The 22,975-nt window shown below is 37.0% G+C and overlaps 2 protein-coding genes across 20 annotated transcripts in view; both read right to left on the reverse strand.

Annotated features, from left to right (window-relative positions):
• The window catches only part of DST (dystonin), a 313,545-nt gene that overhangs the window by 118,723 nt on the left and 171,847 nt on the right, over nucleotides 1–22,975 (reverse strand). For 18 of the 19 annotated variants that reach the window (XM_075498103.1, XM_075498099.1, XM_075498102.1 and 15 more), the window contains 12 exons: nucleotides 22,465–22,648; nucleotides 21,313–21,470; nucleotides 20,811–20,989; nucleotides 20,443–20,581; nucleotides 19,432–19,625; nucleotides 16,969–17,131; nucleotides 16,202–16,285; nucleotides 16,005–16,112; nucleotides 15,139–15,237; nucleotides 3,661–3,795; nucleotides 1,000–1,088; nucleotides 177–312 (listed from right to left, as the gene is read on the reverse strand). In XM_075498103.1, the coding sequence (XP_075354218.1) occupies nucleotides 177–312; nucleotides 1,000–1,088; nucleotides 3,661–3,795; nucleotides 15,139–15,237; nucleotides 16,005–16,112; nucleotides 16,202–16,285; nucleotides 16,969–17,131; nucleotides 19,432–19,625; nucleotides 20,443–20,581; nucleotides 20,811–20,989; nucleotides 21,313–21,470; nucleotides 22,465–22,648 (1,668 nt within the window). The other variant, XM_075498113.1, reaches the window with a different exon arrangement.
• LOC142407858 (uncharacterized) lies at nucleotides 11,818–15,104 on the reverse strand. Its single transcript, XM_075497493.1, has one exon. The coding sequence runs from the start codon at nucleotides 13,543–13,545 to the stop codon at nucleotides 11,818–11,820; it is 1,728 nt and encodes a 575-aa protein (XP_075353608.1). The 5' UTR covers nucleotides 13,546–15,104.

Raw genomic sequence — 22,975 nt, forward strand, 5'->3', positions numbered from 1 at the left:
ACAGGTAAGGTCACACACAGTATTCCATAGCAAATACACAAAACCTTCAGTCAATTAAATCTCAAGTTCCTTTACACACTGTTAATTGCAGCTTCTTCTTTTACTGATCATGTGTGGTTCCAAAACCATGCAGTAAATCTCAAAAGAGACTGAAATGTAAGTTTCAATCTTGTTACCTTTTCTTCCGTCTTTTCATCACCCACATACTGCGCTTCCTGCAGCTGCTTCAAAGCTTCATTGGATAACAAGCTGTAACTCTCCTGGAGGGATCTGACTTGCTTCTCCATTTCATTTCTCTCTTCATCTGTCATTCTATTCAGAAAAAAAGAAAAATGGAAGAAAGAGAACTCTCTGAGTAATTTGTAACCTGCAGGGAGTGATCTGCTTACCTGAACTTAAAAAAAAGGGGGGGGGGGGACAGGGGGGACGACTAGTAAAAGTAGTCTGAAAAAAATATAGCCTAATTATGACCATGTTCAAGAAAGCTATAATCTGCTTGTAGTCATTCAGGAAAAGAAGGTACATTAATCTAGAATGTATGTTGAATTATCACTAAAGCATTTAACATTTGCATATGCTTTTGTCTCCCGATTACCAGTCAAGACAGGTAACACAGCCAGCAAGGAGTCATGAGATCTGTCAGCAATTTAGTATCTTAAACATGATTTCAGACACAGATGAAACAAACTTGTGACATACAGTTCAAGTACTAATTTACTACTAATTTGTTAATTATTTTGACTTCAAATGCATATTACTATCTAACGTTTTTTAAGCTGACCAGAGATATATAAACCTAGCCAAATTCTTGAAATAAACAAAACTGCATCAAGACTCCCCAAATAGGAAGACAAAATTATAAACTTAAAGAAAAAAACTAACATATTTGTAGGTGAAATGCAATTGGGACTGTAAGATAAGGATATGATTTCTTTTTAAGTAAACAGTATGTACTGATTCAATTAATTTACATTATTTCAAAAATTAAAAATGGCATACTTGTCACTGTGCTTAGCTAAAAATGACTGAGTGGTCTGCAGAGCTTCAGCTATTTGTTCTTTCTTGGTTGACATTTCATCCAGGGAAATCTGAAAAATAAACCACCTGTGTTCAAGACTTAACTATGCACATATATAAAAAGAAAAACAAACAACATAGTATTTCTATCTGGACTAAACTCAATAGTATAAGAACTTGATTTTTTTTTTCTTTAAATACAGGCTATTCTTAGAGTGATATTATTTACTATGGAATTGTATCATTTATATATGGATAAGTCGTTGTGCTATGCCTTTTGGTTAAATAAGCTGTTTGTATTAGAAAACTATTGGGTCAGACAAAGAATTTATTTTAAAATGTTATTTGTTTGAAAATTAGCCAATCATTTAAAACCACTTATTATAGTTGGTACAGTTTAAAGCAGCTTTATAAAGATATGTGTACAATGTCACATTCAAGAAATCGCTCACCAAGATGAGAGATAACTTTTTAAAAAAACATACCAGAAGGCCACAAACCTTCATGAAATTCAGTGACGGAGACAAATGCAGTATCAAACACTTGGAAAAAATTAATTACTTATTAATATTCTCCCTGCTATCATTTCTGTGTCATCTCCACTAAAGCACTTGTTCTGGCAGAGGAGCTTGCGAGAATTTAATCTTTTAACTTTTCTGAGAAAACGCCTGCAGTCTCTTCAGAGAAAAGCACTCATTTTGGGTAAATAAAGGCAAAGTATCAAAGGAGAGTCTAGGACTTCATTAGCAAGCCCAAGATACGTTCAATGTCAGTGCTAAGAGAACTCTAGCAAGTGCTTGGGCCCTGCATTCACCTGGGTCTGGACACAACCAGTTCTGTCCCTGTGTGCACTGGGTCAAAGGACCTGAACACGGTCTTGACCAGTCTCCCTTTGCAATCACCACCAGCGAGCCACAATCCCACCACTTGTGCTGCTTGGACAGAAACCAAGAGAGCAAGCACTGTAGGCACTACACAAGAAGGCGACGTCAGCAGGCTGAGGCAGCAGCTGGGGTCATGAGCTCCACTGTGCTTGGGGAACTGGCATCGCTGCGGCTGCTGTCTGTGCCCTGTCACTGCTGGCACCAGCTTCTTCACCCACTCCACAGCTACACCCCACAGCAACCCCAAACCACTGCATGAACTGTACTTCAGCTAACATTAGCTATCAGATCACTAGCCTACATGTTACTACAAAACTTGTCAAGGCACCTATGCTAGTCAGTGGAGACGCAAAACCAGGCACCTCTGGAACGTGACGCTACCTTGCCAGGCCATTTCACAAGGGAAGGAAACGCCCTTGGCAAACGCCCATCTCCCACAGGTTGGAGGAAGCCGAGGTGGCTAACTCCCAGGTTACTCGCTGAGGGCTCAGGCTGGACAGGGAAGATGTCAGCCATAGTTGCCGTGGTAAGCTGAGATGCTCTAAGGAGTTGCGTGCTGGCCCAACACTCACAGAGATTTGCACTGTTGTCATTAACAATGGCAGAAAAAGACCAGTGTTGAACAGTTTTGCAAATTCTGATCCTAACTATTAGTGATTTACCAATCAATATGCTCAAATCAATACAAGCTTACTTCCTCCTATAGATATAGGGACAAACTCAGTAACAGAACTAGCACTGGTCCTCTATGAAGAAGCAGCACGCTGGGACTGGTGGCCATCGGGACTGAAGGACTGCCGCCCTGCCTGACAGCAAGCTGGATTTATGCACACGCTGGTCCAGTGGTTCAAACCAGCACCAGCATGTGTGACCAAAATAAAAATGCAGGAACAGGCTGCCAGGAGGGCCAAAATCATGTTTGCATGATCACACATCCAGCCCTGTACTGAGGGATGTGGAAAAGCTACTGCTCCATCTCTCTGCTGCTCAGCGTGCAGGCAGACCTTCACCTACTGAAATCTTTTTAGGTGCCACTAAGCTATTTTGTGGACCAAGCCTAGCAGGAGAGCGGTGAGAAATGACAGGAAACTTCACAGATGGAAATTTATGGTCAGAGTTACAACTGTACACAATGACAAGGTACCTGTTAAATAGAGGCAGCAAGATGGGCCACTCCAGCAGCCTGTGGACTAGTGTGATAATAAAGAGGGCTCAGTCAACACCTGCTGTATTCCCTAAGACAGCAGTTTTGACTATGCCATAAGAGGACCCCTCAAAATAACTTTCTAAAAGCGAGTAAAAAGAAACCTGGCCCTCAGGCTCCGCCTGCCAACTCTCTCCTTCCTGGTGCCAGGGCAGAAGTTACCAGACTTATTCACTGAACTATTTCAGGACAAGGGGGCAGACCCACAAAGTGCCATCCTGCCAGGATGCGCTGTCCCTCTATACAAAGGCTGAGTTATGGTCTGCAGGGTCTAGTTTCTCTAAACTGACATTCTGCAGTGTCAGAATACATCACACACCAGGACTGTAAAAAGCAGCTTGCACTTCTTCCCGAGTAACATGTTTGTGTCCCTAAACATGTTCATTGGTGTTCATTTACCAACCCTCCACTCACAACCAAATGTGAAATCCCATCTTTAGTAAAATGTGGATGGTGATTTGGAGGAAAAAAGTATTTATGGAATATTTTCTCATTTTAATCAACACAGAGACTTAAAAAGAGGAAGTGGTATTTTACCAAAAGACATCTGTGTACCTGCTGCTTAGGCAAATCTGTCTTTTCAGCCTTTTCTCCTTCTTCTTTGCTGAGTGTCTTGCTGAGGTTTGACACCCATTTCAGTAAATCCCCAGCTTTCTCAATATGTTCCTTCTTTTCTTCTTCCATTGACTTCTGATGAGCACCGCGAATTGTAAAAAACATGTACATGTAAATTTTTGGAATATTTAACATTAACATCCCTAGAAACACAATTCTACCACAATGGCATTATTATCACATAAACATAAAGTGATTTCTTTTTATTTATCACCACATGAATTTCTATGACACTTTGATGAAGGAACAAAAATGCCACATAATTACAGACATTAACAAAATAATTACTCAAATTGTTTGTAATTATGATTACGGTGCTTATTCATACACATGTACATTCACTGTAAAATGACTGATATTAAGAAAAAGCATAGCTTCCCAGCCATTACTCAGCAGATAAAATCTAAACAACATTTGCACATAAAGTATCTTTGAATTGCTGCCTTTGCATTACCCTCAGGTGTGGATATGTACAGCCAGCATAGGATATCAGTACTTTGCAATCTACGCACATGGATTACTAAATTACAATTAGGAAGAATACATTGCTTTTATGTCTACAGAAACAAGAACAATAAAAGTAAAATACTGAGACAGTTCATCTTTTTCTGCACAGGAAAATATATTTCTTTTTATAGTACTACAACCTGTTGGTAGTTTGAAATTTATCAATACTTAGAAAACATGCTTAAGCCCTTCCATGTATCACAAGTAAAAATGAAGACATTTTATTTCAATGGAATTCTTTAAATTTGGTATGTAATAGTAATTCATTTGCCTATTAGACCACAAAAACGATTGTAAAAAAAAAAAAGAAGTTACCTGAAGTGAGAGAAAAGATTAGGATATGAGTAGCCCATTAAAATTAATGAAATACCAGTGTGAAAAAAATTAGTTATGCATACGTGTTTACTGGACTGCAGATTTAACCCTTGTATACCTTATTGCCACTTTTGTAAAATAAATGATATCTTTAAACTGATTTGTAATATTAAATTAAGCATCAGGTCACATGAAATACTGCACTGTCTTCATTCGCAAAATGGGTAATCCCTTTCAATTTTTAATACAAGAATCTGATTCTTGTCTCACCTAAACATACCCATTTTGCACTGATGTTAACTTCATCAACCCCAGTGTAACTTCTGATTTACCCTACCTACATGTAGATAATGTCAGACAAAGCCTTCAGGTAAAGACACATAGTAAAGGTTTCATAACTTCAGGTAAAGAACAAATAGCTTGCATTTTGAAATTATGAATCTGCCTAAATTGATCTATAAATTTCAACTTTGTAACAAGTAATATGTAATTTCAGTTTTAGTGTTTTATACTAATTAGTGGTTTGTACTAATTAGTTTTACAGCAACTCATGATTACATTAGAAAACACCATTTATGATTTTCCATAAAGGCCATCACAGATTTTTTCCTTGACTTGCACGGGTTTTAAAGCAGGCCCCAAAATGAGTACGAATATCTTTGTTCCATTACGAATTATAGTAAAGACTGGAAATTCCAGTTTTCATGGGCTGAGCTGCTTCTAACAATCGCAGCCCAGTGTGGCAGTCAAAAACAGCTGTCTCTAAAGCTTCTTTGTAGGTTAACTTCTTCTTCGTTTTGGGGCATGTTAAAACTTTAACATATAATTTTTCATCTTTCATCTTTGTAGCTGTGACAGCATCAATAATACCATTCTTAATTGCATCTTCCATTGTTAATCTGGAATGAGACTTTGGATCTATCAACCCACCAGTCAAATACTGATACTCCAGGCAGCGCATACCCATTTCTTTGTCTATGGCATTTACGTGCATAGCTTCAACAGCTGACATAACTGTGTTCCTTACAGGGTAATTGATCCCAGTAAAGATTAGTTCACACTGCTGGATTTGCTTGGCACAACCATCATCTATTAACTCCCTTTGCAAAGCTTCTGAAACACTGTACTTTTTCCCAGTAAATGGATCAATTATGCCTCCTGTACTAACCTGAGCTTCAAGACACCGGATGGCAGTAACTCTATCTACCAAGTTTTTGCGTGAGGCTTTTAAAACTGTAATTCTTTCATTGGTTTCCGAAAGCCAGAACCCTGCAATAGGACTGTTTAAATCTTTATTTGACTGTGACCTGCTAACTAAAATATCTCCAAACTCATTAGCTGTGATTAAGCCCTCCTTATATTTATTGACTAATGCTCTGCCAATTCTACCCTGATTTAAGGTCTCCTCGATATTAAACTGTACACCAGTTTTAAGATCTGTAAGTAAAAGAAAAGAATTCCCATCAGAGTCAAAACATGTAGACTCCTTCCAATCAAATTCCTGTTTGGAAAGTTCAAGATATGTAGCTTTATCAATACAATTTTTTTGATAAGCCTCATATGAAGTCATTTCAGCTCCTGTTTTGATGTCTACTACAGAAATTTTATGACTTTTCTCTGCTGATGGACTGCTTATTTTCCTTTCACCAACTGGAAGCAGAAAGCATTTACTGCTTACACTGAACAAACACATTTTCAGCAAATCACAGTAGTACATAGCTTTCCTGTTATTTGGATTATGAAAACATTTTGCATTACTAGAAGGTTCATGCAAAAATTTTAAAATTGTGTTATTAAGCAAGCCAAGCTGCACGGCAGTTTCTGGAGGTACACGAACACTTCTTACAGGATCAATGACTCCCCCACATGCAATTTGAGCCTCAAGGATATTTTTACCTTTTTGTCTTTCTAAGAGTCGAGCTTCCATAGCCTGATACACAGAGATCACTTTCCCAGAACAGCAATAGCCCAAAACAGCTTTCTCTGCCTCAAGCAGTCTACTCTTGAATTCGTTATCTGCAAGCCCTCTAACAACTGAATCATTAACAGGGAATTTCTGACCTGTTGTGGGATCAATGATGAAACCAGTAGCTGCTTGGGCCTCTAAAAATGCTAATGCCAATGCTTTTCCTATGATTCTTCTCTTTGCTGCTAAAGCAAAAGAGAGTACCTCTTTGCTGGATTCAAGGTACAGCCCAGCTATAGCTGTAGGTTTAGTTAAAAATTTTTCAAGACTTTTCTGAACCTCATCAATAGTTTTCTGCCCTGAACGGAGCTGCTCAACTGTGAGCCTGTCTAAAAGTTTAACTTCGGTCAACTGTCTGGCAGTTACATCATGTCGGAGCCCTTGAAATTTAATATCATCATATTCCTCTGTAAAATAGTCCAACTGAGTAGTATCATCAACAGTTTTCAAAATCTCTTCCCCTAAGAAAGAGCTCATCTTTGCAAAGTCTTCTCTCCTAAGCCCTTCAGATGTTTTGTATCCCTCAAACATTCTCTCTTCATTACCAAAAGTCTTGTCATTTTCTTGGTTTAATGTTGTGACTTCAACATGCATGTCATACTGCTTGTTCTTCACTATCTGTAAACAGGAATTTTTTGACACAGTGAGAAATACATCTGCAGAACTGTGCTGTACATAATTCACTCCTAAATCCACCACCAGAGAAACAAAAGGGAGAACTTGAATGTAAGTCAGAAAGGAGAACTGCTACTAGCATTGGAGAGCAGAGAAATATAGATAGCTAGAGTTTTAAAGTGCATTTGCCATTTCAAATATTAATTCAATAACAGCAATATGACTAGACTAAGCAATAATAACTGTTGCTTGTTACTATATGAACTTAGTGCCATTAATCAAAGCTTATTTTGACTAATAATGATACAATGGTGTATGTGAATTCCTATTTCCAATAAAAACTTTTAAAATAATGTGTTTCTTAGATATTAACAAACCTGCTGCAAAGGTCTAATGAAAAGCTTTTTGTGTCATGTAAGAATGAAGGGGTTCCCTCCACCAAGGTAAGAACATAAGAAACATCACAGAGAATACAGAATAGTGATAAAGCATAACTGAAAACAAACAAACAAAAAATAGGATAGTAAAAACCAGCACTAGGAAGGCAAACCCTCACAAAACGTGGTGTGTACCTCCAAGGGATGCAGTTTTACCACTCCCAATTCGTGTTTCATGTCTTCTCCATGTCTAATAGTTTGTCTGGAACTGTGTAGGTTCCTGTTTCTCAATTTGTCCCTTTCAGATGTTCCAAAGATTTGGTTTGCTTTATCAAAAGTTATCTGGAATTGCGTACTCGTTTGAGAAACAAACTCTGCAAAAGATTGTGGGCTTGCATCTTCTTCTAGTGATTGGTTTATTCTTGACATTTGGAACTGCACCTCTCTCGGTATTGCATCATCAGCACTCATGTAGAATGTATTTTCTTCTATTTGATCAGATTTAAAACCTGATGTCTCCTGTTTCTGTCTTAACAAAGGTGAGCTAGGTTTTGCATGTGGAAGAAGCTGTTCAAATTCTCTAGCTGTGGTGTCAGTCATGTAATTGAAATCATTCCCTCTTCTCTCACAGCTCAATGTATATCCAGAATCTTGGAGTTTATTATTTTGCTGAACTTCATTCTGAAACAAAAGAAACCTGTGTTCACTCTCCTTGACCTGCAGGTCCATTTTCTGTTTCAAGCTCTCAACCGTGCGCTTCTGCACTTCCAATTCTTCCTCAAGTTTCCTGCACTTCTGGTGATAGTCCATTTCAGCCTGCTTCCCTTGCTGTAGTTGTTCGTGACATTTTTTAAGCCTTTCTTGCAGATCTTCCATTTGTATCTTGTACAGCATGATGTTTTCCTCAGCCATATGCTTTTCCTGCTGAAGAGCAACACATTCTAGTTTTATGCCAGAAATGTCCTTTTCTGTGATGCTATGGGATTCCAGTAATTTTTCAACTTTTTTCCTAAATTCCTCTGCAGAGTGTTTAAACTTAATGGATTCTTCCTGAAACAGAATCATCTTCTTGTGTGCCGTTTGTTCATCCAGAGTCTTCTGATGGAGTTCATCCTGTAATTTTTTTAATTTACTACTTAGCTCTTGTATATGAGCTTGTTGTAGTTGTATCTTCTGCTCATTCACTCTCTTTTCCATAGTTAGAGCATTCATTTGGGCATTTAGATTTTTAACCTCCCGGTCAATGGTTAGGGTGGAAGCACTTTGTTTATCACATTTTTGTTTATATTCACTAGCTAAGTCTTTTGTTTTTGCTAGATCAACTTCTAGGCTTTTAATTTTACATATGAATTCTTGCTCAATTATTGTTTGCTTGTGCAATTGTTCATTTGTTGTACGCAGTTGCTCTTTGAAACCATCTGCTAGGGCTTTTAATGCCTCATTTTTCCTTTGAATACTTTGTTTTTCCAAAGCCATCTTCTCTGATTCAGACTGAATTTTCTTCATCAGTAGTTTTGTTTCAGTATTCCATTTATTAAGGTCCTCTATCTTTTGCTTCAATGTTTCTGACACCTGATTACTTTTGGCTAAGTCGTTCTTTAGCATCTGAATTTCCTGCTGGTTTTCTTTCTCTACTTTTGTTTTTTGAAGCAACTGTTCTTGAATTTTCTTATATTGCTCTTGAAGATTATTTGCTTCTCCTTTGCATGACTGTGTTCTGTGTTCAGCTGCCAGCTTCTCTTTCTGAAGAGAACTGATTTGTGAATTTAAATGTTTGATAGTGATTTCAGTTTTTGTCTGTGATCTAGTTAATTCCTCTACTTCTCTTTTTAGCTGCATCTTTTCTTGCTGAACAGATTTCAGCTCCTCCTGATAGTTCATCTTAATTTTCTTAAGATCTATAGCTTCTTGCATCACCTCTTCAGCTTTCCCTGTGGTTCTATGTAGTTGCTTGTCCAGTTCTTTCAACTGTTGCAAATATCCCTGCTCTACTTGGTCTTTTTCCTCCAACTTAATTTTTAGGCATTTAAGTTCACTATTGACTTTATCTAGTTTTTCTTTTAATAAACGATACTTTTCTTCTGTTGATGATTTCTGAAGCTCAATTTCATTCAGTTCATATTTCAGGTCTTTAATAGTTTTATCAGCTTTTTTGTTAGCAAGGGTTAGCTCATCTATCTTCTGTTTAAGCTCTTCTACTTTTTTGGCTTCTTGTTTCTTCTGGAAATCTGTAATTTCAGAATCAGTCCTACACTGGCTGCCTTGCCCAGCCATGAAAGTTGGCAGGGAAGTTTCTCTAGTTACAGAGTACCTGCCTTCAACAACTTTCCTTCTGGCCTCAGTTTTCTCTTTTTCTTGCAGCTTTATTTCTGATAGATTCCCTTTAAATTCAAGATCTTGTTCCATTTGCTTTATCAGTTTCATAAGTTTCTCCTCTCCTTCTGTTTTTTTCTTCAGCTCCTGCATTAAGGTTTTTTTTTGTTGCTCTAAATCATGAAGATTAGTGTCTTTTCTTCTTAGATGCTCTTCAAGGTTTCTTCTGGTAAAGGTGCTTTCTTCTACTTGATTTCGAAAAGCACGGAGGTTTTCTTCCAGTATACTTCTTTGAGTCTCTGCCTGAAAAATGAGCTGCCTTATACACTCCAACTCCTGCTGTGCATCTGCTTTCTCTTTCTCAATGTTCTCTAGATCTATATGACACTGCTTTGCCTCTTGCTCAGCCTTGGTCTTCTGAAGACAGATCTCTTCCATGTCCTTTTGTTGCTTCTTCCACTCTTTTTCTGCAGCTTCCCTCACTTTAGAGAGCTCCTGTTCCACTTGGAATTTTTGTTTCTTCATATCCTCCAACGCATCTTCAAGTGTTTTTACCTTTCCCATGAGTTTTCTGTTCTCATCAACTGTGCTGTTTTGCTGTGCCATTAGATCCGAATATGCCTCACGCACTGATGCTTCCTTATTCTTTAAAATCTGTAAAAGAACGAGGTAAGTTGGAATGTACTTTATGGAATACAGAATATGAAACATGTTAGGCTCTTTGAAAAGCTGAGTAGAAAATACTTACTCATATATATATGGTACGTCCAGAAAGTAGGACGAGCAGTTCCCACCACCATCACCTTCTCTTGATACAGTAAGCTTCAGGAAGTTACCATTAGCCAAACATGAAACCCTTCATAAAGACATCCACAAAGTGAAGAAGTCCTGAAGCCTGTCACTTCAGTCAGATGCCTCTTAGCGGTAAGCAGCGTCAAACAACAGCTTGCATATGTTTTTTTCTCCAAACAAATAGGTAGAGCAAACAGTGAGCCAAACACTACGTGCAAGAATTCCCACAAAGAAAGTAGCCTACCATTTCTGGATCAGTTCAGTAGGAATTGGAAGAAGGATTTTTATGCTTGCAAGCACAAATAACACAAGGGAAGTTTGGAAATCCCCTCCAAGAAAAGAAACAGTATCTAGAGCTAGAGCCAAGATGCATCAGCTCCAGAAAGAGAAGTATCTAAACCCCAATACAGATACTGCTCTGTAGTGTGCTCCAGAGTCCCAATGCTCAGCTGGGGGACTGGTAAGAGCACAGCTGCTCTGCAGTGTCGACACAGTTAGAAGTATAAACATGATAATTAGAAAAATCCTGTGAAAACCAGTCAGCTAGTAGTCTCCGTATGTTGGCAGATCAAGGGAAACTCTTATAAGCAAGATGTGTATTCACCAGTAATAATATGGTTGAAACCATACATACATTGTCTTCATTCGCACTATTATGGCATTAGTTACCAAATGTGAGCTAACGTGAGGTAAGAACACACCTATATTCCTACGATCATACAAACATGGCATGAAGGGTAATTATAGCAACATTTTCAAATAAACAAAATGTTGGTTTAGTTCAAATTTACCAGATTTACTTGATTTTTCATACAATATATGAAACTTATTTCCTAAAAGGCTAATGCAAAGGCAGCTTCTTCAGTTCCTCTCCGTATTTCCCGTGTCACAATTTTGAACAGACCCCAACAAATACAAAACATTTAAATTGGTTTCTTATCAGATCTCCTTTTATGCTCCTATAGACACAAAATCTAATGTATTATGCTTGAAAAAGAAGAACTAAAAATACAGATGCAGTCACAAACTATATCTTGTTAGCTTTCATTATTTCTAATCGACATGGCTGAGCATCAGCTGGGTGGAGAAAAGGATGGTAATTAGATAGTAATACAAAATAAACAAAAATAAATTTAAAAGAAATTAAAAAATGTAATCATCTCAAAATGCAAAGTAATTAATATCATGAGCGTATTCATTGTTTAAATTATGTTAAATCAACTTTAAATCACTTGACCTTGACATATTTTGAGATTCAAATGTTGATTTAGATTGGTTTAGAATCATTCTTAAATTAACTGTTTCATTTGCATTGCATAAAAACTCTGGTACCTTAATAACAGTTGTGTTCCTTTTCTCTTCATTATCATTGTTGCTTTTTTTTTGCCTTTCTCTTTTTTCAACTGAGGCTTTTTTCCCTGTTTTTTTACAGAATGTTTTCTGGAGTTCAGTGTTTTTTCCAGGTACCTTTGTGCTATGACCCTTATCTCTACTGTCCATTTCTGCAACTAGCAATAAATCTTTCCATTTCTGACCCTGTTCTAACTGGTCTTCTCCACTCTCCTTCTTCCCACTTATATTGTCCAAACCACAAATTTTACCCTGTGATATTTTCTTCTCACTTACTTTCTCATCGTGAATCAAAAGTTTTTTTGCTAATCCATGTTCTGATAATGGAAAACAATCCTCTCCTCCAGAAATCATTTCCGAGGGGGCTATATTTAAATCACCAGCACTTCCTAACAATTCCGTACCTAAACTTGGATCACTCTGCACTGGTGACACTTCAAAATCTAATGGATAAGATTCAGAGACTTTTGCTGCATACTGATTCTCTGAAGTATTTCCTGAAGAAACAGACAAAGCTTCTCGCATTGTACTCTTGGCTTCATTTGGATTTAAATTTGTTTTTTCTAGGATTTCGTTTTCTGCTATGAAGTAACTTTTATCCAGAGATGCTCCGTGCAGTTTGTTTGTGTCCCTTTCAACACTACCAGAAACACCTGGATTGCTCACAGATTGCAAATTTAACTTTGTTTTTTCACTTCCATTGTGCACTGCCAGCTCTCTGAAAGAGGATGTGACTTTTTCTAAAGGTGTTGCATTCCTTACACCTGAAAGAGAGTCACCTTCTTCACCACACACTTGAAACTCTCTGTCTTCAGAGTTTAAAGTATTACGGCTATTACTTTCTGTAAAGCAATATTCTTTATGCTGACATTCAAAATAAGTTCTTGGTGAAAAATGTTGCTGCTTGTAAGGGCCGATATCCAGGCCACGCTTTCCAGTTTTTGGAGTAACTTCATCTTTCTTTGTTGTTAGCTCAAAATTAGTTTCTGATTGCATCTCACATACTTCCTTTGTTGAAACATCACTCCCTGCCTTTCTTGAACAATTTTTTCCTGTGGTTTCGTGTATCATTTCCACTTCAGGCAGCTTCTTTGATACTCCCTCTGTTTTCTGACTCTCTCCATTAACAATTTGCTCATTTAACATTTCACCAGGATCGTTGTTCACACCCACACAGCTCTCAGCTGAAACAAAACAATCTTTTCTACCATTTTCTTCTTTACTTTGATTACCAAAACCTATTAAATTCTCTTGCTCTGTATGCAGCTTATTTTCTCTGTTGCCATTAATGCTACTTTCTTGACCACTGAAATTTGAAAATTGCTTTAATGTTCTATCAGTTTTGATTTTATCATATCTGTCTACATCTAGTTTTCTTCTGTCAATTTCTGATTTATTTTCTGTGTGTTTAGGTTTACTGGAAGAGTTATCTTTTTGCAAATATTCCACATCCATCATGCTTTCATTAGGTGTGTTTTCCTCTCCGAATTCAACAGCTTCATTACATCCCAAACGTTGAAAGACTTCAGCTGACTTCACAGGTTGCTGGAGTTCCCTCTCCTCTGGTAAGCTCTGAGCATGACAGTACATGGATTAAACTGAGATATCGTGGAAAGGATCTTATTTTTTTCTTATTCTGCGCATTCTTAATGCCATAACTGAGAGTTAGGAAGAAAGATTGGCATGGAAGAAAATCTTGGAGCAATCACAGACTTCAGAGGTCTGATCCCAGAAGAAAAATATTATCATTCCTCCTTGGAAAAGGGTTATTAATTTTCTGATTTGCTACCCTGATTACAAAGAAAAACCCCATCAAATCACTTTGAGACTGGAAACCTACTTAGGTTATCTTCAAAGAAGCTATCAAAGATTTAGAAGGCTGCCAGAAGGTGGGGGAGGATGGAAGATGGGGGGGGGGGGGGAGGTGGTAGTTGATTTCCAAAAAAGCAGTCCTGGAGATTCAGAGCAGACTCAAATTCAAAAGAGTTTAAAAGATTCCATTTGCTCTTGAAGAACGTGAAGCCTATCAACATTTACAGGTTTCTTGATCATTGTTTCAATTCTTGTTTTTTGTTTAACTTTTTATCCTTGATACCATTAGCATTAGTAGTCATACTAAATCCTCAGTTATACTGGCTACTAAGCAACAAACGTTATCTATTTCCACCCGTATGCTCCACCACTTCGTGACGCACAAAGATATATGCTATTAGTGTTACAGTTTGTCGAGAGGTATTCAATAGCAAGAAAAGCCAATAAAGACAAAGCCAGCACTAGAATTACATAACATTCGTTTAAGAACTCTGATTTTTTTTCTGTAATAATAACAACATTGAAATTTATACCCTTATGAGAGTGTTCTCCAATTTTATGTAATTTATATAGGACTACATTTAATATGGGCATTATTTTAGAGATATGCACTGTATAGCTTATACTAAAACACTGTAGTCCTTAAAGAATGACTATACAATCTCTTTCAGAGAGAAACATTTCTGAAGAAAGCGAAGAATTTAAAAGTATTTTTTTCTCAATTATTTGGAAGGTTGATTCTGCAGCAAGCACGTGTTTTGAGTAATTTGTCTGCTCAATTTCAGTAACCTCTCTTGTTAATAAGATTCAATGCTAAGCATAAATAAAATGCTGTTTGACCCCAAAGAATCAATACAGTAGAAAGGTAGAAGGAAAAAAACAATCTAAATATGTTAAAGAAACTTAAGAAATTAATTAAGAGGGCATCACACTTCCCTGTTTAAAGAACTCCCTTATACGTCGTTAAGTGGACCAGAATGCATACCATGGAATATTAAGGCCCACATAGAATATCAACAGTGCACGCACACTAAGTTTGCCCTAATCTTAATGTCTGCATTTATCAAAAAGGCCAAGCCCTAAAATATTAAAGTATTAAAATGTACTGTATGTAACTACATCTCTATCAGAATTTAGTATGATCCTTCTAGCTGGAAGAACTGGTAAAATGTATGGATGGTATAGGATTTTGCTTATCTGAATGATAATGGTGTAATTTAACACTCCTACACTCCTGTATAAAGTGCAGTATATAAGGAATTTTAGTCTTTCATATCTGCTGCTAACTTTGTGAATAATTCCAAGAGGTGTATTGCTCTTTGTTTGCCTAGCTGTTCTTTTTGCTTGGTTGGCTGCCAAGGAAAGACCTACCTCTTCCTCTTCCAGTCTTTTCAAAGAGTCACCTGCAAACTTAATGTATTGGGTCATCAAGGTCACTAAGGCAGTATAACGAGTCCGTAAATCCATGAACTGCAGAGAAACAAAGTGGGGGGGGGGGGGGGGGGGGGGGGGGCGGGGAGAGAAGAGAAATACTCCCATTAACCTTCAAAGAAGTGATAAACACTACTCTAGAACCTATCCTGATTTTTATTCCAAAATCCTGATTGTGGAATCCAAAGTCCTAATTTTGATTCCGAAGCTGAATGCCATCAGCAGGGTGCACTTGCACAAATACATCCTAAGGATCTATGAGGAGATCCATATGGAGAAGAAACAGAAGACAATGTTTTGACTTCACAGTCACTTTGATTCTTTCCCCCTGTAAGAACAGGTTATAAGAGGGACAAGCAGTGCTGGTCACTATTCTTCTGTCTAACAGTAAGTAGGGAGACAGATTTCCCCGTAGCACCCAAATGAGGCTGATTTGCCTTGGAATCTGTCAAAGTGTCCAGATCTGGTAAGTTTTACCATAGCAAAGATGAAAGCTCCCCCTGTTTACTGTGATCAAGATCCAGCCCAGAGGTAGTTCTCAACAGTTTTACTGAGGTACATTTCTCATATAGTTTTTTATAATTTGGGGGACTTTTGTTCATCAACAGCAATATACCATCTCATTATCTAAATACTGCATAATGACCAATAGGATATTTGTCACATCATAAATCCATATAGAAAAAAAAAAAATCTTGCTTGGGTTACCCTATTTCATCATTAATAAATCCTACATCCTATTCTTTACTCTGTTTTAAGCAAAGACTCAAAAAACCACATTTTCCTGTCATAAGAAATCCATTTACCTCTTGAATAATGAAGTCTGATGAGCTTTGCATTCTTCGGCGTTTCACTGGAGATTTTTGTTGGGAGTCAACCATAGCTCTGTAGGTCATAGTCTGCAACTCATAGTCCTGTAAAAAGAGAAAATACACAAAATGATCGGCATTCCACATGATACTGACACTAAAAAAAGGATTTTAAGTATAACGTTATTTATTACCTTCACAGCAGCTGAGTATTGTTCTGAATACTTCTGGCATTCATCTATTTTGCTTTGTTTCATTTCAATCTCAGAAACCAGCATCTGTAAAATATGAATCTACATCTTCATCTTAGAAAGTGATTTTTATTACTATTATTAGCATTTCTACTTTATCTAACATCACAAAATTTACATAATAAGCTTATTTCCATGTGTGTGCAAGTAATTACATGCTCAAACCCATGTCCTGGCTTTGTCAGGCTTACAGTAGTAGTGAAAAAAGCCCGCCAGGTTTAATAGCTGGTGAGTGAACTGAAAAAGAAATTAGGAATATACCACTTCATGCATATAATTTGTTATTCTGTCTCTTATTTAAGCTGCATTTCCTTCTTGCAGGAGAGAGTTATTGAGTTTAGCTCTGCCTCCATGAAAATATTTCTACATCCATAACTACCAAGAGCAGTGTTGAATAAAAAATGATGTGATAAGGAGAGTCCAGAATTGTAGGCACTCTCTAAGGTTTTGCTCTTCTTGCAGATTTGAAGACCAAAACAACCTGGTCTATAAAACGGCTACAATCAGGGAGTGACCCATTAACGATGTTAACTGCTTTGTAAACAGAAAAACATAAAAGCTGGTGATTATTTGGAATTTTACAATAAGGGCTGAGGGGCATAAGCACTTCCCATCAAGAAATAAGACTGACATGACTGGGTTCAAAAGATATTTTAATTCTTTTTCAGTCATTAAAGCAGTGCTTTCCTACAATGAGATCCCTTTCGTACCTTATGTTGGTTCAGCTGTTTAGCCAATGCTTTGCTATTTTCAGGATGGATTTCTTGAATCTTTCTCTGAGTATCTTCGACTTGTTGAATCCACGTGTCCAAAGAATTGTAAGTATCTTTGTAATACTTCAGGGATTTATTAATACCTTCTAAGTCACGCAACCTGATTTTATTTTAGAAGATATGCCAAAGGAGAGAAGATGAATATAAAAGAGAAAAAGTACAACACTAAGCCAAATAAAGCTTTAAAGGTTTTGGATGCCTTAGCTCTGCTATAGCTCACACTAGAACCATACTAAAATAACACTAACTAAACAGTAAATTAACTTCTCAAACATCCAGATTCCCAGCTTGAAGAAACCTTTTCATTTGTCACAAACGATACCCAGGAGAGATCCTACTACAGAATAAATTCTGCATATATCCCTCATCAGCGAGCTAAACTGCTTGAAACTCCATGAGCACAGGAATCCCCAAGCAAGAGGGAGGGCTCTGCAACTGCAATTAATTCTGTTATAAGAAGTGAGAGTATTTCAAATGTGAACCAAGAAGGGAAAGGGCTGTACTGGAGGTTAAGTAGCAGTTCACCATACCCTGTGCCTCCCACAAAACAACAGGACTTACACTAAAACCAAAGTTTTAAAATATTCTAATGTGTGAAAGCAACTGATCTTGTTGGGTAAGTCCATTTTTAAATCATGATTTTGACCTGAAAAGGAGAGAGTGCTGTGTATTTCTTGAAAGTGGTTTCCATACTGACAAGAATACTGACAATTTTTCTTTCATGATCCTTATACTTCAAAGATCATATAAATACAACTAATCCAAAACACCGCATGATTATGGATAAACATACTTATTTAACAGCTTTTTATAGTCTGATTTGGAATGAATAGTTTGAATCACACTAATGTTGTTCTCAAGATGCCAAAAGGAGACTGAAAAAGAGCAAGCAAAGGAAACAATATTGGTCAGGTTTCATACTTAAGCATGTTTTAAAGCTAATAACCATGAAAAAGAGAAAGGATCATGATAACTGCAGCCAATATCTGTACATACTTTTTGTATAAAGATCATCAGTGTCAAGCTATTAGGAAGCAGCAGAACGAACATTTGCAGAAAGCAGCTTGTTTACAGCTACATGCTGCAACTACCACAATCTGTCCTATTTACACTAGAAGCCACCATGTATTAACAGTCATCTTTCAGCATATTCTATTCAGGATATGGGCCTGTGAGGAGAGCATGTGGTTCACGTTTGCCCTCTAAAGAAATAAGGACACTTCAGTACCTCATAAAAATATTGTTTTATCATTTAAATTCTGTCACGCTACCAGATGATGAAAAATCTGAGGTGGATTTAAAGCTAGCTGTTCTGCAGTCAGCTTTAAATGAGTCAGGTTTTGCCCATCTCCCTTTTAACTTATAGCAATGTTACACAGAGACAACTAAATTAGTCAATTACAAGTGAATAACTTCAGTATTACACCTGTACAGATATTTGCCCCTTAAAAAAGGAGGACAAAAATGTGAAAGGTTGTTGTGTGAAGTTTTACATGAAAAGCACTATCTTTGATGCTCTTTTTCAGGTTATCTATAATGACAAACTAAAGTAGATTTTAAAGGAAAATAAATTCAGGCTGTATTGTACAGACTTCCTTAACTTGCCCATACTTTTTCCTTCAGTTTCTATAGTTCTGCTTCCCTTCCATATAGGCAACAGAACTATAGAGAGTGAAGGGAAAAATACTTCCAAGAATGTCATGCATGGACATCTCCTTCAGAATTACGGGTAGGTGTGTTCTGCTGTATCTGTACATCTGTGTAGGCATGTGCATTTGAGTAACATTCTCCAATATCATCATGATAGTAATACTGAAGGGCTGAATTTAGAGCAACATCTCAATTGGGTATTGAAGCTGCATGAAAACAGTTGCACACCAAAAGAAAATACTGGCACTTCACCAAAAGTTATTGCAACAAAATTATCACAGAAGTCAATGGAAGCTAAGGACTTCCAGACTTAGCACTTGAGTTATTAAAAGCAAGTTAACATGAATCCAATCATAACTGATGAATCAGCTCATCAGTTTAGCCTGTCAGAACTAATTATGTGGAGAAACAGATGGTATTTCTATAGGACAGCAAGCCATTTCTACAGGCTTTTTCTGCAAAGAAAAAAGACAATTTATGTCTACTGTGTCTCTGTAAGTTGTAAGTAAATAAAGGTTCTATATCTTGTTAATCTTTTGGTGCTCAACAGTCACAGATATTTCCTGTGGAAAAGTAAGACAACAATGTCAACAGCATAGAAAAGGTAAGAATCCTTGATCTTAGCACTTTTCACAAATAGTTCAGAAAACTGTTCTGACCTATTTTAGCATTCATTTCTGATTATTTTTCCTCAGAAACAACAAAAACAGCATAAAACATGAACGGATTATAATAAAAAGTTATACAAACCTATTTTCAATTTGAGAATGAATGTTTTGCCACCTTTCAGCTAACTGATCAACTTTTTCTTTATACCAGTCAAAGTCAAGATCACGTTCCTTGTGCATTTTAAACATCTGATCACTGATCATCTTTGCTTTCTGCAGTTCATCCTCTAAGGCATGGAACACTTGTCTCTTCTCATCCACTTCAGATCTCCATTGCTAGTATGTGATAAATGATAAATTGTAAATAACTCCTAAATTATGACACTGTTTTATAAATGAGTATTTTACATGAGTAAAAATGTATAAATGAATAAATGAAAAATGTTTAAATGAATATTTTACTTCTGGTTGCTCAAACACTGGAATGGCACCAGAATGGGTCTGAAGCAACTAATTAGCTATGAACTGCAGATTAATTCTAAGTAACAGCATCCCCCCACAACACATATATCAAAACAGAGACAGCAAATTAACACGCTTATCTTATAAACTACAGCTTTCAAAAAAATCCTTAGGTAGATGCTAATAATTCTAACAAAAAAGCATTACTAATCCTTTGCAGTATTAAAATTAGGTATATACAGCACACAAAAAATGCTTAACTTCAATCTTACCCTTTCTCAAAGATATCTGCCAAACCTCCTAGGAAACCCTGATTAGTGTACCATAGCAGTAGCAGGAATGTTATTGTGGCCACATTTATATAACAGTATATAGATGTTATCTTAAGCACATGTTACCTTTTGAAGAGACAAAAAATAGGTCTTACTGCAGCATTAACAAGTGCCACTCTTGGAAGTACAGATACTGCAAGGCATTTCCTAGCAGCAGGAATGCACATGCAAACTATCCTAATGCTCCAAAGTTGTCATTTTTTTCTGAGATGTCAATCCTAACACAGACTTTCCTCCAAATACATAAGACAACTTTAGATACACTATACAGCACAGCATAACCAAAACAGGTGTTATAAGACAGATCATTTTCCTATTTTTTTTTATTTGCCCATCAAAAGGCACCAGCCAACTCTTACCTTTAATGTACCCATCAGATTTTCAATATTGTTTTTGTCAGCCGTTACTGCCTCTTCTTCACACAACTTAGTTTCATAGAGTTTTACTAATGATTCTGCTCCTTGGGTGTTCTTCAGCACCAAATTTACAGTTTTTAATCTGAAAAACAGTAATCTCCTGTTAACTGAACCATTAATAACAACACCCAACACACTTGTGTTTTTCAGCCTTTTCATGTCATGAGGTACCCCTTTATACAATGTTAAAATTATGTTAACTCCCTTTTCCTTGATCAGTATTATTCATACTAATATCTTTATATTTAATTTATTTTGAAGAGAAAACTGTGAACTAAAACATGTGTGATGGAAGATAGCCTATTACATACTTATCTATGTAAATGGAAGACATGGAATAAACTTGGTTCATGTTCTGAATAACAACGTTGAGTTCAGAGCGCAGAGTAGGGACTGAAGGTGAACCAGCAGCTTGACCGAAAAACTCTTCGCATTTATCTGTGATGACTCCCAGGTCATCCTTCAGTCGATCCAGTTCTTTCTTCAGTTTCTGTAAAATGAAAGGTGATTGACAGTGCTTTTATCCTGCATCAACCTCACATATACTCTACATATCATTATCAGTACAGGTCTGCTCTCCTTTGCTTGTTTCATGTGGACACCATTAAAAATTTTTAAAATATGTAAGAGGGAAACCTAACAGAGTTGCCATATATTGGCATCTTTTTTTCTCACAAACACAAGCTTACTCTTTGACTCTTGTCTTTTCAAGGTGCACCGCAAACTTTCCTGGCTACGCTTAAAACGTCTGGATATATTTGTTTTAAAATAAAACTCTTTTCCTAGGTAAACCAGCCTTTCTCAAAGGCTCACCTCTTGCTCTGAAATCCTAAACACACTTTCATGTAGATCATCCCTTTCCATTGGGGTTCGGATCTGACGTATTAACCGTTCCTCACAACTCTCCAGCTGAAGTCTGATATTTCTGACTTCGGAGATGTACAGATTGTAAATAGATTCTTCCTGCTCCTCTGTTGAAAGAAACAAGGCACATGTTAGCAAACAAATCATGTCATTTCCACCATGTCTTCTTATGAAACACTTTATAAAGTCACCATTCCACAGGTCTTTTCATGACTGGCTGAAATCCCATCAGTTTCCATTGGAATTTTGGCTATAAGGCAAATTTTAGGAACCTTTAAATTTCAGCTATTATTAGATCACCTCCTCACATGTGAAAAATTAGCATACATCTTTGACCATTCATCCCAGTCACAGGCATCACCCCTTACGCAGACCATGCTAAACTCAGTGATTGATTCTTTCAGTCAGATGTTATCAGGCACAATACTACAGTCAATCGCCAGGGCTTTTTTTTTTTTTTTTTAAATCCTCCCTTTCAGATGCACAGGGCAACACATCTTTCCTTAAGTATAGTGAACTATACTAATGCAGTAATCAGCTTTGCACTACTGTATTTCTTTAAGTCATTAGCTACTTGACAGTAAATTACAGCAGATATTTTAAGCTTTCTGTTCCTATTGTATTTAAAAACAGAGTTAAGAGAGCAGTAACTACGGGCACTCTGTGGAGCCAGGAAAATATCTAGGACACTTTTCTTGCCTTAACAGTGTGAAAAAAAGTTCTAATTCTGTTATGAACTCAACAAAGTAATCAAGTTGCATTTCCAACATTCAAAGACAAGGAAGGCATGACTAAACAGTGAGCACAGAATAAATTCTTCGGTGCAAAAATTTTTGTTGCGCTCTGTATATTAAGTAACACATCAATATTTCTACATCGTTTAATATATACAAAGTTAAAAAAAACATCAAGCTTCTGTACAATGTAATTATGCACATTGTTAAAATGATGACTATCTGTTCAGAAGAACTGGGGCATTAACAATATCAATATGATAAAATGGGTAATTCACTAGAGCTTGTAATCAGAGAGAGAAGTTTTATCAAGAACTACAATCTCTCTCTTGAGGGCATCTTTCTACTCTTCTCAGCAAAGTTTTACCTCTTTCTGCAGATTTCAGAAGCTCTTGATAGTATTGCTTGCAAACATTAACTTCCCTTTCCAGTTGTGCTGTATCGGAGCTTGTAAAGATTTTGGACTCCTGGCTATCTTCCACAAAATCATCAAAGCGGGACTGCAAATTGCTTAGAACCTGCTGATGTTCACCTGGCAACATCGTCTTTATCTGCAACAGATTATAAACCCAAGGCACGGTCAGCAATGATGCATCACTCACACAGTTCCCTGTAATGCTTTTTATCAAAAAGCAATACCGACCAATTACTAAGATGGTAAAGTCAAAGAATTGAGGGTCTGAAAGCTTGCTGCTCCTGGGCTGGAGTCCACTTGACAGGTATCAGCTTAACAGCTGATAGTTAACACTCACTATAACCCTTTTCCATCTTTAATGCCAGTAACGGGCTATGTTAAGACAATCCTACATCAGACACCATTTCTCCATCTAATGCCATGTAGCAACAAACAGGAAGCCAGCAAGAGTCACAGAAGTAGA

This window comes from Mycteria americana, chromosome 3, assembly GCF_035582795.1.
Source record: "Mycteria americana isolate JAX WOST 10 ecotype Jacksonville Zoo and Gardens chromosome 3, USCA_MyAme_1.0, whole genome shotgun sequence".
NCBI classification, from domain to species: domain Eukaryota; kingdom Metazoa; phylum Chordata; class Aves; order Ciconiiformes; family Ciconiidae; genus Mycteria; species Mycteria americana.